General features: G+C 35.3%; 1 protein-coding gene across 3 annotated transcripts in view; it reads right to left on the minus strand.

Moving 5' to 3' along the window:
• The window catches only part of LOC128862430 (uncharacterized), a 153,338-nt gene that overhangs the window by 47,498 nt on the left and 89,599 nt on the right, over positions 1–16,241 (minus strand). For 2 of the 3 annotated variants that reach the window (XM_054101039.1, XM_054101040.1), the window contains exon 3: positions 4,172–4,330. The exons of the other annotated variant lie outside the window; for it this stretch is intronic. In XM_054101039.1, the coding sequence (XP_053957014.1) occupies positions 4,172–4,313 (142 nt within the window). In that variant the 5' untranslated portion in view covers positions 4,314–4,330. The remainder of the gene's footprint in view (positions 1–4,171; positions 4,331–16,241) is intronic. 3 annotated transcript variants of the gene reach the window in all.

A 16,241-nucleotide genomic window follows, 5' to 3' on the forward strand; every position in this document is an offset into this window, starting at 1 on the left:
AATTGCTAAAAAAAGTCCACAACTAAATACTTGTATACAAAAAGGCTGCGCTTGGATAAGAACAAGCGTTTATGGCACAGCTGCAGCCAAAAATTTCAAGTCAAAAACAGTCAAAACGAAAATAAATAAAACACGCATATACATATTTATGTGTATATATTCCCAAATATACTCACATACACATACGCATATGTATGTATATATATACATAGTTGCGGCAAAAATAACTTTTTACTAAGAAAAATAAGCAAACATCAAAAATTGCTCCACTGAATCTGATGATGACACAATGAAATTTGTAAGAAAATTGATTTGAAAAAGGTAAGTGCAAAATCGGCGACGTTATTGTTTTTGTACAAATGTCACTTTGAAATATACGCTACACATGAGCTGGCCTGATGGTAGTAGCTGATGGTGCAGAAAAACAGATATAATACATAAAAGCTACTAATTGCTGCTGGCCGGCTGGGGCGTATACTCAACAAAAATTGTGTGGTACATGTATGATATAAGTGTGGTAGTGTTTGTGCGTGCAAAAATGTGGGTAACGGTAAGCCATTGCAAGTGTTGAGTACTGAAATTGTGGCAGAATAGGAGTGTATATTGTACTGTCTACGTACCTCAAGGAAAAAAGTCTGTGTGCATTTTTATTGTAACCTATTTTCTCGCGCTTACGATAGGGAATTTAGATATGCAATTTGCTTTCGTTAAGTTTTCTGATTTATTTCCATATATGAAATTTTTCGTTAACCTTCAATCTTAATTTCCTTGCCATCAAGTTGCGATCATATCCATATTTTGCTTAAGAAATAATTGAATATGAAATCCGAAATTTGTGTGCAATCGAGTCTAAGCAAGTGAATCAAAGTGAAGTGGTGATAATTTGCAGTTGCTAAATCGTAACTATTATTAAAATTGCATCTATAAATTATATATTTATATATTCATACAAGAAGTGTATGTACAAAATTTGCCGATATAGCCGCTAGTGTAGATTGACATAGAAATACGATTAACAAATCTTTTAAAAAATTCCGATAGATATGGTACTATCAGTATTTGCGGTACAATGCAATCATAAATGTTAAGCAGCGAGGAGACATTGGAAAGCTATGAGAGGTCTCGCGGAAAAAATGTTCAGCATGCAAAAGTGGGACCTGGACGCAGGCACACAAGGTATGAGAAATGCTAGAACGTCGCTCTGAAGTAATGCGAAATCGGTTTCAGAGTGGACGACGGTTCCAAACTAGTGGGATTTTTTAATATCTGGACCTACCATTGCTGCGACGACAGCCTTTAAAATGCATTAGGCAATTGAAAAATCCTCATTCAGCGTCTAGCAGTTGGAAAAAGCAAGCCTTGCCTTCTTCGTTCAGCTCTTACCATGTACAGAAAGAGAGTTCATCAAATATTGACCAAGACTAAATTCACCCGTACACAATTTATTGAGGCACCCCATATGCAAGCGTATGTTTGGTTTGTTGAAAAACTTGAATTTTGAACGATTAGTTCCAAAATGTTGTATTTACTGACAAAAAAATTTAATTTGAACTGGGCTAATGGCTCTCATAACGTACGGTGTACGGAATCCGTGCCAAATTCCCGATAAATGAAACCGCGGTGGTGAATCTATAATCAGGTTAAGTTGCTTTCAAAGTCTCGTCATTTCATCGCACTAACCCAAGGCAAATGAGGACACGCAGTGATAGAAATTCTTTTAGAAAATTCCACTACTTACGTTCAATAAAAACAAAGACCGTTTTGCATATCCTTTTGCGCTACCCTGATTTATATTGCATAATTAATCAAAAAATTGTATTAATGACGGAATTTTCGCTGCGCCGTTGACGGCTAGACATTCGTTTGTTAGTAATTCAGCTTTAAGAGTTTAAATGGATTTATATATTGTAGTTTTTGAAACGGCATAAAATATAAGAGATTTAGATTTTTAAAGGTAAGACATTTAAGATATGCCGAGCGGTTCCTATTAGTATGAAATTTTGATAGCCATGGGTAAAGGAAAAATTAGAGCTCTAAGAGGAAAGTACCTATAAGGCAAATTTTAAGAACATTTCCAGTAATTTTATTTTAAATCGAGTTGATGCACATATTCTTGTTTCCTTGATGATTGTTGATATGACTGCGCATGTGCGTGTTTAAGGCGACTGATATCTAAAGGAGAGTACACATTTCGTTTACTTATTTATTTCATGACAATTGTCTTACGTTTTATATACATTTTTTAATCTTATTTAACTTTATTTAGTTTCACTTAACTTCTACTTTATTTTATTTTATTTCTGTGATTTTATTGATTTTATGTAGTTTAATTTAATTAATTTAAATCTTATTTTATTTTATTTTATTTGTTTTTTGTTTTCTTTAAAATAATTTAATTTAGTTTTATTTTGTTGTATTTAGTTTAATTCTATTTTACTTTTATTTTCATTTTTCATTTGATTTTTATTTTATATTATTTTTTTCCTTAGTTTAGTTAAATTTTTATTTATTGTTAATTTTATTTATTTTGTTGTATTTTCTTTTATTTCTTTATTTTATATAATTTTACTTTTTGTTTTGTTTTTATTTTCAGTTTCACTTGATTAAATTTCCTTTTGTTTTCTTCAATTTAACTTAATTTTTATTTTAATATGTTTCGTTAAGCTTTATTTAATTTAATTTAATTTAATTTAATTTAATTTTATTTTATTTTATTTTACTTCATTTGATTTTTTTATTTTCTTTGAAATACAATAATTTAAATTATTTTTAATTTATTTTTATTTTAACTATCTTAATTTATTTCATTGTAATTAGTTTAATTGTATTTTACTTTTATTTTCATTTTATATTTTATTTTTATTTGATTAATTAAATTTTAATTTATTTTTAATTTTGTTTCATTTTGTTTTACTTTCTTTAATTTAATTTTTTTTATTTATTTAATTTTATTTTTTGTTTTGGTTTTACTTTCATTTTCATTTGATTTTATTTCCTTCTGTTGCCTTGATCTTAGTTTCATTAAAATTTATTTATTTTTTTATTTTAATAAAAATCTTATTTTAATTTTAATTTTTTAATTAATTTGATTTTGGTTTTTTTTTTCAATTTAAGTAAATACAATTTTTGTTTTGTTTATTTCATTTTGGTATGTATTTTTTTTAACTAATTTAATTTAATTAATTTTAATACATTTATTTTTATTTTGTTTTCTTTAATTTAATTAAGTTTATTTTAACTTTCATTAATGTTATTTTAATTTAAATTTATTTGAATTTCATTTAGTTGAATTCTACTTCATTTATTTTAATTTTTTTAATTTTATTTTATTTCATTTTAATTTATTTTATTTTACTATATTAGTATAATTTAATTAAATTTTGTATTACTTTTTATTTTACTTTTTTGTTTATTGTCTCATCTCATTTAATTTAATTTATTTTAATTCTATTTAATATCATTTTAATTTTTTTAATTTTATTTCATTTTATTTACTTCATTTGGTTTCATCTTATTTGATTTGGCTTAATCTAATTTAATTTAATTTTATATTATTTTTATTTTATTTTCTTCAATTAAATTTTGTTTTTATTTGGTTTCTTTTTATTTCATTTGAATTACAATAGTATATTTTTAAAGTGAACCACGAGATCTCACATTCTCAGTAAAATAAAAAGGACTGCATGTAAAGGTAAAAATATTTGTTGTTGTGTATGTAACTTGTATAAAACTCGTCTGTTTTACCAATGATTGTGATAATAGGCAGATATGTATGCAATAAAGAGTTCACATCAATTCGTAAAGCAACACCAATTGCAATCAAATGATAAAAAGGCGAATCAGAAAAATACTTAAACTCAACTGAAATAATTAGCGAAATTACACAAACTGCTGCAAAATATGGCACAAGCGCAACAAAAGAAAATAAAGTTGAAAAGTCGAGCTGGGAAAGGGGCATATAAACATTTGCATTCTAATAAAAAATTGGTAAAAGCACAAACACTTTGGCAACAAAACACTACTATAAAAATAAACATTTTTGAAAGTGAAAAACTGTTTACGCAAGTAAACAAAAGTGGATTGCATGCCCAAATATACGAGCAGGGCAGTTACGATGACAGATATTGGGAGAGTGAGGTGATTTCACTAATGCATCAAATACTTATCACACCTGGAAAAACCGTTAGCGGTTGAAGCACTTGTGTTGAACGCAGTGGCGGTGGCAGCGGCGGCAATTGTCCGAAAGGATCCTGGCCGTTCGAAATGGAAGACGATGGTGGTGAGATCATCGATATATCACCGCTAGTCGCCATTTCATAGTTGCGGCCAGCTGGAAGCAAATCGAGAGTGTAAAAAATGTCGAAGAATATTTATATAAAGGTTTATAATGTATAGAGATTAATTTGAGTTGAGGTTAATCTAAGTAAAATGCCAACAAAATCGAAAAAAATAAATGAAAAGAGTAAAAGTCACACGAAAATGAGGTTAATTGTAATTTGCATGCAAATTGGTTAAGTTGCTGGGCATTGCTTAAGCCGCAAAAACTACAGCTCCTAAACAGAAAAATCAGAAAAGGAAATGTTGCTAGACTAACAAAAAATGTTATGTTTACAGCAATAGCAATACTGAGAAATGTTAAAAATTTTACAGCATACTTCTGTGCGCAGCCAAAGCCGCCACCACATATATATGTTAAAATTGTAATCATTTTTGGACATTTTTGTGTTTGAAATAAATAAAAAACTAATTTCACACAAAAAAGTTATGGTGTTTTGAATAGGTAACACTTCATATCGTTCACCCTGTATATGAACAAAAGAGAGAACATATTGTACCATTTAGTAGTAGTTTTAACAAGAAAATTACTGCATTTGTATTAATGCATTTACATGAATTTTCTCTCATGAACTTAGTAAATATTCCCTTTGTTTGAAAATAGCAAAGACTAGAAAAGTAAGTGAAAATCAGGAACCTTGTCGATGAGTCGATGTGCAGCTCTGTTATGTTGACAACCAAAAGCAGGAATTAGCTCTTTGAATGTCTTCAAGACTTTTAGCGTTTGATACTGAAATGGGATACAAGCGTTCCCAGATTATCGAATGCGCACAATCCAATTTTACTCATTTGCACGTTCTCCAGTATTTTGGGTACATTCGGAAATAGAGTGAAGGCCTAATTTTTTCATATATCGATATGTAATAAAGAAATATCGATTTGTAATCACTGAACCATTTCATCCACTCCACTTCCACAACCGATTCCATCGAAACTCAAATTCATTTCATTCTGGCCTTAACTTTGAATTGCTGTTATATCTACCATATAATATGGCCCAGACTATGCTGATAATGACAGGAACTTTTTTGAGCGCTTCGTTATATTCAAAACCTACTTCCGAAGTGGGTGCTGTGTTGCGAAAAATGTTAAGTTTTTAAGAAGAACTTTGATCATTTTCGGTTCGCTGTATGGGCTTTGAAGCAGTTGGAAAATGACGATGATTTTGCTCAAAAAATTATCTCTTCGGATGAAGACCATTTCCATCACTTTGATCAAAAAGTTCCCGGAACAACCGTCAGGTAACGCTTAGAATTCTGTTTGCTTCTTAGGTTGCCACATTTATTTCCAATTTAGAAGTTCCAAAAATGGATTTGTATGAAATTGTGTGTTAAAAATGAATTAAATGGTGCGAAAACCATAGAAATGTTGGCAAACTGTTTCGGTAATGAGACTAAAAGGAAAATAGTGGCATGAACGCTTCAGAAGAGATCGAGAGCCAGTCGAGGATATTAAACGGCCTGCGTAGTGGCCGAGAATTGACAGAGGACTGGAACATTGCTCACCGCATTTATATCGCCAAAAATATGATTTCCATGGCTGAATCCGACCCAACATTCATCAAACGCATCATTACGAGTACGAACCGCAATTCAGACATCAAGCGAGAGAGTGGAGAGAGAGAATAAACCAAGACCAAAAAAACTTCTCTTTCCGTAAAAAAGTGATGCTTACGGCTTTTACATAATACAGGGTTTGACTGAAAAGTAATGAGTCTTCCCGCGCGGAGCCTCTGCCAAGCGATCAACCGAATCAGCTGATGGGGGAAAATGATTGTTGGACCTTCCCCTTCCACTAGAAACCGGTCCCAGTTCGCTGACTGCATCGTTACTCGATCAAATTTTGCGTAATGCTAAACAAAACGAGTACCGACACGATTGGGCTACTCAAGGAGGCTTACGGGGACCAATCTCTGTTCAGTGCCTAGGTAAAATGGTGGCACAAGTCGTTCAAGGAAGGCCTTCGACGACGCAAACAGACGAAGATGTGAACCGGGTTCGTGAATTTTTGAACGTTGACCGTCGTGCTAGTCTACGTGAGATCAGTGAAGAGTTAAATTTAACTTATTACAATGCGTGGGAAATCGTGACCGGAAAACTTGAATGCGCCATCGAGGCGATCCAAAAAACTGTGACAGTCGAATTGAATGTGATTCCGGCGGATGAGTTTAAAAAATGTTTCCTGCAGCGGAAGGACTGCTACCAGCGGTGTATAGATGCTCAAGGGTCCTATTTTGAAGAATATTAGTTGTATTAGCCAAAAGATTAAATAAAACTGCTTAAAAAAATAAGGCTCATTACTTTTCAATCAAACCCTGTAGTTTACAACGGTATTGTGCACCACGAATTATCGCGACAAGATGAGACTGTTAATAAGGACAATTATTTGTGCGTTATGAGACGTTTAAGTGAAGCAATTCGCCAAAAAATAGAAGATTTATGGGAAAACAACTCGTGAAGTTTGGACTACGATAACGCAGTGTCACACAAGGCCGCTAATTTTTGCCCTAGAACGAAGCGAGTACCATCCAACAGCCATCGAATTCACCTGATTTGCCTATCTGTGATATTTTCAGTTTGACCGAGTCAAAAACTCACTACCGGGAACGTGTTTTAACAGCTGATAGCAGGTAATGGAAAATCAAAGACGGCTCTGATGGTTATACCGAAAATATAGTTCCAGAAATGTTTCGAGAACTGGATCAAACGCTGGCATAAATGGATTGCAGCTGATGGAGAGTATTTTAAAGGCGATAATATCACTTTTGAGGAACAAACTTGTATTTTGAATTTTCTGAATATGTTTCGAAAACTTTTTGATCAAGTTGGTATGCTGACTTAGTTGCCGGTGAACTTTTTTGTGGGATGCCGTTAGTATGCCGATATTAACATGGAAACTCAGAAGGGAGCCCGGTACTTAAGCACAATCTTTTTCGTCTTTTTGCTGCAAAATTAGGCAAGATGAGGTGCTATCTCAATGCTAGTACCCTTTAATACACTTTTTTGACTGCCACGGCTGGCAACTATTGAATAGTGCCAGCTGGCAATCTTTTTCGCCAGTAAACTTTTATGCGTTGCATGTCTCTGAACTGCATCCTAAGCACATTGCAACTGCTTGGCAACTTATGCGCGAAAAAATAAAAAATAAACGTTGCTCATACATGCAAAGCGGAAACTGAGTCGCCTTCGCTTTCGCACAAAAAACTCGCAATTTCATTAATTTGTACTTTCGATGGTGTCGCAGGCAAACAGTCGGCACGGCAGCATCTCGCAACCCGTTTCAACATTTGCTACCTGCGGGCCATTAAGTCGCGCCTTGCACGTTTGCATTGTGCATTTTCAATAGGTTTAAATCGCTTTGGACGAGACTTTGATTCAAAAAGAACCTGATGCCATAAAAAGCTCATTAGTGACATGGCAATACCCGACTGAGTGGAGGTTTTTTTGCTTGGCCCCCTTGGCGAACTGAATAAATGTGTATGTATGTTTGTGTGAGCGGAATAAATGTGTGTATGTACATATTATGCACGTTTGTGAGCGATTACGTGTTTCAGGCCACGCTTCTGTGTGTTTGTGTCTAAACGTTACTTAGCGCAAGTTAGAGATGCGGGAAAATGCACGAGTGTGTGTGTGTGTGTATGGGTCCCAGTTTATTTGTGTGTATGCGCAATTTGCAAACAAAATTACCGTCACCGGCTGACTGCTGAAACCACGATACTACTTTTCCACAACATTAACGCAAATTGCAAAGGATAAAAATTCAAAATCCCCCATTGAATTTGAATTGGAATTCCATGCATCACTCTGCTTCACGCACATGCATACATACATACATATGTATATATTAAAATATATACATACACTCTTACGAATGTAGTGATGCTTGAATGCTCTGAGTTTTCGGTATTGATTTTCCTTATTTTGTGTGGTGTTAAGTTTTTTGTTTGGCGAAAAACCCGTTTAACAGTCTGTGACGGGAAGGCGGGTCTTGAATGTGCCAAAAGCTGTGAAGGCAAATGCGCATAGTTTTAAATGTAGATTCGAACTCCCATTAAGAAAAATGAACTGTGAGCGTTTGGAGTGAATATCTGCACCTATTTGTAGGTGCATTAGGGGCGATTTGCAATAAATCGTAGCTATAGATGTGGCTGTGTTAGCATTACAAGTAGCGCGAAATGTTGCAAAGTTCTGAATATTTATTTATTTTATAATTCATTCTTTTTATTTTTTTAAATGAAAAGTTAAACTTTAAAACTTTGTGCAAAATTAAAAAAAAAGTACTAATTTCCTTCAAAATCTCCAATTTGTTATCAGAATTTTTGAAAAGATTTTAGATATGCAATTTGAAAGCCCATTAATTATTAGTTTAATAAAGTGCAAATTTGAAGTGGCAATGATTTTTGATAATTTTTGTTGTTTTTTTTTTTTTGTTAACCGTGTTAGTCATTATTTTTCATACACTGGATACTTGAACTGTGTTTTATATGGAAAAAGTGCACAAGGAAGCCAGTAAGTAACGCGCGATTTACTTTGTTGCCACTACGCATTCGTAAATCACTTTGACACCTTTTCTTCTTTTTCATGTTCTTTGCCTTTTGTTATTATTATTTGCTGTGAATATCGGTGATGGGGGAAAAATAAGTTAAAACTAAGATTTTACTTTATTTTATACTTCCCATTGGGCACTCCAAGCGATTCAATTTCCAAACTAGTAGTTGAGTTTACCGGTCATTGGTTCACCATTTAATCCCCATTGCAAATGCTGTGAGGACCTTTCAGAGAAAGAGACTGTTGAGCACTTTTTTCAGAAAATACCCAGGTTTGGCAGTTAGATTGAGGTTACTGGGTGCTCCTTTCTTTGACAGTCTGGGACAGTGCGCTAACCTAAATCCCATCAATCTGCTCCATGACATCAACCGCTCTGGTTGGCTGTAGATATCTGCCCGTTGGATGCCTCAAAGTGGTATCAAAACGACGCTTTGGTGCTACTTGGAAAGTGCCACTCTGGCTTTTCCACCATTTCAACTACCAACTTAAGCCGTCCACAATTTATACGAAAGTCTTTGGCTCATTCGAGTACTATTTTTCAAAATAAAGTTCATCGGCGTGCGCGTATTCTAGAACTATGGAGTTCGATTCCAAAATATTTGTAAAAAGATATTTAATAAAATTATCCGGAAGTCCATATCAACTTTACAACGAACTTATTTTCTTCCAGGTTAAATTCGCAGAGGCAACAAGTTTCTTCACACATCTTGGAAGCTGCCACTACTCTTCATGAAACCTTTCCTCCGAAGACAATTTGAACTGCTCCACAATATCAGTTTTCGTTGCATTACTACGTTTAATTAAGGTTTGTTGTTTTTTTTTGATTACCCATCCGTTTTGGTTTGACAGTTAATATTGATTAACTTCCGCGAAAAATTAGGGAAGACAACGATTTGTTCACAAAGCGAAAGGTAAGTGCGACTGAATTACTTGCAAATGAAGTGATTCGCTCTCAAAATTTAGTATGGCGAATTACGTAATTCGAAGTGTGATTGGGAAGTGAATTTTGATTGAGAGAGAGAGAGAGAGAGCGAAACATGAATGGGAAAGCGAATTACGTTCTTTAGGCGCAGCATAAAACGGTCTGATAGACACGACTTATTATTGCTCACAGGTAGTCTCACCGATTACGATCGCCTCAACTCACATCAGCACCGGAAAGGTTACTTACTGAGATAGCTTGGCGACTGCATTTGGAGAACTATGAAACGCCTCAACATATTTGGGGTGGATTTAACCAATTTTGCTTATATTCATGTGAAATAAATGTTTCATTAAGCAGGCAGTTCATAGTAATACTTGTAAGAAATGGCAAAAGAAAAGCCACGAAGTTGGGCGAGTAAGTCAAGAAAGTGACTTTGACTTAACAATAGCACGGTTTTAAGCCATCTGCTGGAAATCAATACTTTGGCTTTTCCAGCGCAAGAATTTTGTATCCACTTACTTGAGGGACATAGAAGGCAGCTGCAAAGCAGATGAACTGGAGAGATTGGGTACCATATTACCGACCCAACCAGTCAAAGGGAACATAATTATAACTTTAGCAACTTGTAAGATGCTATCAGAGCTGCCAACAGGCTATGGTCTCAGTCCCTGACCTGTGCAACTAGTAGAATAACGTGGCCGGAATGGAACATGGGCCGCACAAACCGACTGTTGAAACTAAACAGGAAAAACATGAGAACTCTTCTTGGGGTCCTAACAGGGCATTGTCTGATTGGCACGCCTGCCAGTAGACTGGGAGCGCCCTAGAACGACTATTGCAGAAGCTGTAGCGACATTGAAGAAGAAGAGACTATAAAACACTTTCTATGCGGGTGCATGGCTCTGGGTAGAAGAAGGTTCAATATTTTAGGAAAAAGTTCCCTGAATAACTTGACAGAAGTAGCCAATATAAGTAACAAGTCTTGTTAGATATATCAAAGCCACAGGTTGGTGCAATGAGGACAATGTAGAGTGAGGAGGCTGTCCCCTGGTGGTATCACAATGGGCCTACGGCAGGCGTGTGAGCCTAGGTGTGTCAAACAACAACCACTATACCTACCAACCTGCCTACTTGAGAGTCTCAGTAAAATATTTTTTATTCAGTTTAGCTCAAAAATTCCAATACTTATCTACTCTTTAATTTAGCGCAACCCTAGCGCAATTATATTTCAATATATGAGTAGATAGACCCATGCACATGCATACATTATGCAAGTATGCGTAGCCAACACGCATTGCATGAAATCAGACTTGAAAGCTGAAATTTGCCAGATATTACACCTTTACACAACCACCAACCATTTTGCAGCACCGTTTTTATGGCTGTGTCTTTGGATGCATTGCCAAAAAATTGAAAATATATAGAAATCTACTGCAACATCCATTCATTAACGTCATCATTGCATAGATTGGCGGTTTAGTTGGTTAAAGCAAGTCCGCCGTTTGCGTGGAGAGGAGCACAAATGCGCCCAATGCCAAAGCAAACGAAGTTGATAGCGCCGAAAAGCAGGCCTCGATGATGTGTTGGCACAGTTTCAAAGCCAATAGTAGTGGTAGTGAATGTGGGAACGAGTGAACTGGGTGCGTGCATAAACGTGCGTATGCATGAGTGTGTGTGTGGGAAGTGCGAGTAATTTATGTGTGAAAAACTCCGTGTGGTTTTTATGTTATTTAGTTCCCAACCTAAAACTTTGACCATGGAAAGGTGTCTACTAGTTAACTATGCTGGTTACACTATGCAACAATTTTATGTTTTTTTTTTTGTATTGAGGGTGGAGCGAAATCAATTTGGGAGAAAAGTACCGAGCGGTAGCATTTGCAAGGTAAATGCCTATGAAAGAAAAAAAAATTAAAACTGATGCATATCTTAAGGAGAACTGGGGAATTGGCGAAATTGGGAAACTATTTGCTATTTTAGCTGTTGCGAACTTTTAGGTTATTTTTGCGCAGAGTTTGATTGAGAAGATCGCCAGTAAAATTTTTCGGGGAGTAATTTGTTAGAGCACTATAACACTCTAGCGATCCTGCATATATCGGGTGTTTTTTAAAAGTTTGAGAACTTAAAATGATAATAGGAAACTAAAATACATATAGCGTTTGCTTTTTGAACCACCTATTTTTTTGAGAATGGTAACACAAATGACATATCAAATGTGTTCATAATTTACTTAAAGGTTTGAAATTTACGAAATGGGACGCTATACGCTTGAACAAAATTGGGAAATATTGAAAACCTATTTCTAAAGTGGTGAGTCTTCTTCTTCTTTTCTGATTTTCACATCGGTGGCTACGTCAATAAGCAAAATTGTCGGATTTGGGGCTCAGAAAATTCACACATTACTGTAGAGAAGCAAATGCATCCACAACGAGTCACTCTTTGGTGCGTTTTTTGGTCTAGCGGCATCATCGGGGCATTTTTTTTCGAAAATGAGCGAGGAGCCGCGGTTGCAGTAAATGGCAGGCGTTACCGTGACATGCTCAACGAGTTGTTTCCAAAAATTGAAGAGGGTGACATGGACGACATTTGGTTTCAACAGGACGGTGCAACTTGTCGCACTGCCAAAGTTACACTCGAACTTTTGGCTACCGTTTTTGAATTCCGATATCAATTGGCCGCCTCGGAGCTGTGATTTAAACCCGTTGGACTACTTTTTGTGGGGAGCCGTTAAGGACAAATGCTATGCGAACCATTCAGAGACGATTGATGCTTTAAAACACGAAATCGAAGTTGCCATTCATGAAATAGACGCCCAAACAATCGAAAATGTGCTTAAAAATTGGACTGATCGAATGGCCTACTGTAAAGCCAGTCGTAGCAGTCATTTGAACGATATTATTTTTCATTCATAAATGACAATATTCAATCTTCAAAATAAAAATAAAAGTTTGAAAAAATATTGATTAAGTTTTTTTATAGCCGATTCAAAAAGCAAATTTTACATGGCCCACTCTGTATTATTAGACTAATTTTTTTTTATAATATTATTTCATATGATATTCGGCATATGGTCGCCGTGTCTACCAGTTACATGGACCATTCGATCAGTTCAATTTTTCACTACTTTTTCCAATAAATCTGCTCGTTTGGCGTCAATGGTTTCTTGAATATTACAAATTACATTATTATTAGCGCTGATGGCAATCTGCGTCACCTTTTTGGAATCAAATGTTTTCGATGTGTAGCTGATTAGCTTTTGGAAACAAAAATTTAGTCAGCGTTGCTCGATTACGTCTGCTATTCACCGAAACGATAGCTGCTTCCTTAAATCGAAAGAAATCAGGCCTGATAGTGCCGCCAGTGCTTTATGAGCTTCGCGAACAGATTATTATTATTATTTTTTTTTTTTAAGTAAATTTCCACAGTTTGGAAACGTTGTTCTGGTGTTAAACGATTCATTATGACTTGCCAAACTTTACTGGAGCGGTCAAACCATAGTTATCAATATCGATAGTTCTCATGCAGCCAAAAAAAAAAAAAAGTACCCAATGCTTTGTTGTTTAAACGGGGAAGCCTGCTTTAGAGGCTTCAAAAAATTTTTGCATAAATGTTTTCCCAAACTATTCAAGAATGTGTCCTCAAAATTTCAGAAGCAAATTCAAAATATTTTCGGAGTTACAGAAGAAATTGTGAGCCAGCGTCGAGCAGGTATACGAGCGGCCGGATCGCTCGAAGTGCGATTTCTCGGTTTTTTATTTTTGCGATTTTTCCTAATTGGAGGGAAAGATAGGGGAAAAGTTAAACGTCCTATCGAAATGAGATTACATTGATTGTATTCGGAATTAAATTCTCTTCTAGTTGAACCTAAAAAACCTTAAGAAAGTTATGATTATGAATGATTTTTTTTTTTTAATTAGCGAAAAATTGTTGAACTTCTCACTTTTTGTTAAATTTTCTTTGTTAAACTAGAAGCTATACTATACCAAAATAAAAAACTTTTTGGGTTCTTGGTTTCAGATGAAAGTTGCGACCTGCATCTTTCCCGCCGCACGACACATGCACACTCGAGGCGCCTCGGCAAAATGCTTGTACCAGGCATAACATGACATATATTTTAATGAGAAAATTTGCGAAGACTGTTGAAATATATAACAATAAAACCTGAAAGTTTCGTTTCAATCGAATATTTCTTTCCTTCCCAAAAAAATCCAAATCCACGAAAAAATCGATTTTTTGAAGCCTCTAAAGCAGGCTCTCCCCTTAAACTTTTTCAAAAAATGGTAAAAACGACGCTATTTTGAGGAAGAAAATGGGCTCAAATATTCTACAAAAATACTCCTTGAGAAATTTGTACTATTATAATTATATTCTAGGTAGGTATTTTGCGCAGATAAGTATTTCAAGAAATTTCTTTTCAAACAAAAACATTTTTTTTCAACTTTTGCTCCGTTATGAATCTCGTGCTTTGAAATCATTGCGCACCCACAACGGCTGTTGCACTGTGTTATCTGCCTTTCGCTCACCTTCCTTTTTATGGTCTGTATTGTTGTGCACCTTTCTTTATTAAAATTGTGGCGCTTTGCAGCCACATAAAATTCAGAAAATGCAAAGTATTTGTTCGTATGTTTTGGCGGTAAAAATGCGAGTGCGCGTACGAGTGTAAGAAAGCAGAAAAAATTTACAAAAATAAACGAGGCCACGTGCTGACTAATGCATTCATACCCGAAATAAACCAACACACACACACGCACTGTGGCAAATATGCCAGCTCATGAATATACTAAGGTGCACATAAATACGTTTAGCTATCATCAACATGCGCAATCACTCCCACCGGACGTCAAACGGCTGGAATTTGTATGTAAATATAAGTAGTTTACGTGTCAGTGTGTGCATGCGTTTCAGTGTCTGTTGAATAACTGTCGGATGTGTGCGGCTTTCGAAACACGTTTTTGCCATATTTAACTTAAAAATTATTGGTTTGGGGCAACGACCTTATTGTTATTGTTATTGCCGTTCTAAAGCGGCTGCCTTTGTTTCCACTGCCGTTCGCGCGTGCTACAGGGCGTATGAGTTATATTTTAAGGATTTTCATTATTTTTTTATTTTTAGTATAAAGTCATGCGTACAAAACTGTGTCTTCTGAAACGCAACTGTATACAAATCTTGTTTCACGGTACTCTAAATAAGTTATAAATTAAATACGTATGTGGGAAAAAAGTAGTTTATGTGCCTATGCCTGCGTAAAGAGACTTAGAAAGTGCCGCGAAAAAGACATTTAAACCTTTGAACCCCTTTGAGTACAGCGCAATACTACGAACGTGCCCTTACAGGGTGGTCTATTTATTCATTGAACTATCGATTTTTTTTCTGTTTGCACTTAGACAGCAAAAATTATATCTGTGGGTTGTAAGAAATTTACTTTCTGGCACATTTACAAGGAAGTTAACTTTTCCCTTGAACCAGCGATTTGCCTGTATTTTAGCATTTTTTTTGCTAAGCATAAATATTACATCAATCAGGGAAATTTAAAGCCAATTATACTGCAATGGAATGAAATTTTATATTAATTTTAGTAGCAATATTTAGTCCTTACAATAAAAAATGGCTGAGAAATATTCGTGCGTATTTATTCAAAGCCGAGTTGAACTGAATTTTAAACGCTTCATGGACCATCCAGTATTTATAAATAGATTTAAATGATTTAAATTTTTTTAGTCGACTTTTAAATCGAAACTTTTGAAAATAATGAGTGCGTTCACCTCTGTTTGGTGTTTGGCCTAGCTCCTTCTTCTATTTGTGGTGTGCGCCTTGATGCTGTTCCACAAATGGACGCCCCTACAATTTTAAGCCAACTCCGAACGCCAAATGGTTTTTTATGTGGAACTTTTTCGTGGCAGAAATGCTCTCGTAGGTTTGCCATTGCATGCCGAGAGACGACTGCTACTAGAAAAAAAAAACTTTTTCTTCATTTTGGTTGTTGTAACAGCATAAACATTCCCCATACATATATGGGGAATGCCGCTGAAGTGACAGTTCTTGGCCAATTATAAATCCGCGTCGTTCCGGTCTTCATTTTGGGGTTTCACGATGGTTCAAACCTACGTCACGCACCAACCCATTCGGGTACTTCTGCTTATAAAATTCAAATATATTTAATAGCTTCATGGCTGCCCTACTTCCTAGTAACACTCTCACTGGCACAACAACAAGTTGGTGTATGTGAGGATTTATAACTAAACAACGAAATCGGCTTATGCGCGCTTAATTAGTTTGGTGCTATTGGACCAGGAAGTGCTGCTAACTAAACAAAAAACCCCAAACTAATCACGGCTACCTGCCTAAAAGAGACATTCAGCTCCCAGTCGTATCCTCACTCTGGCATTCAGTGCCTTATTTCCAAAACCACACATACATATGTACACGCTTATGTGGGT

Source organism: Anastrepha ludens, chromosome 4, assembly GCF_028408465.1.
Source record: "Anastrepha ludens isolate Willacy chromosome 4, idAnaLude1.1, whole genome shotgun sequence".
Taxonomy (NCBI): Eukaryota; Metazoa; Arthropoda; class Insecta; order Diptera; family Tephritidae; genus Anastrepha; species Anastrepha ludens.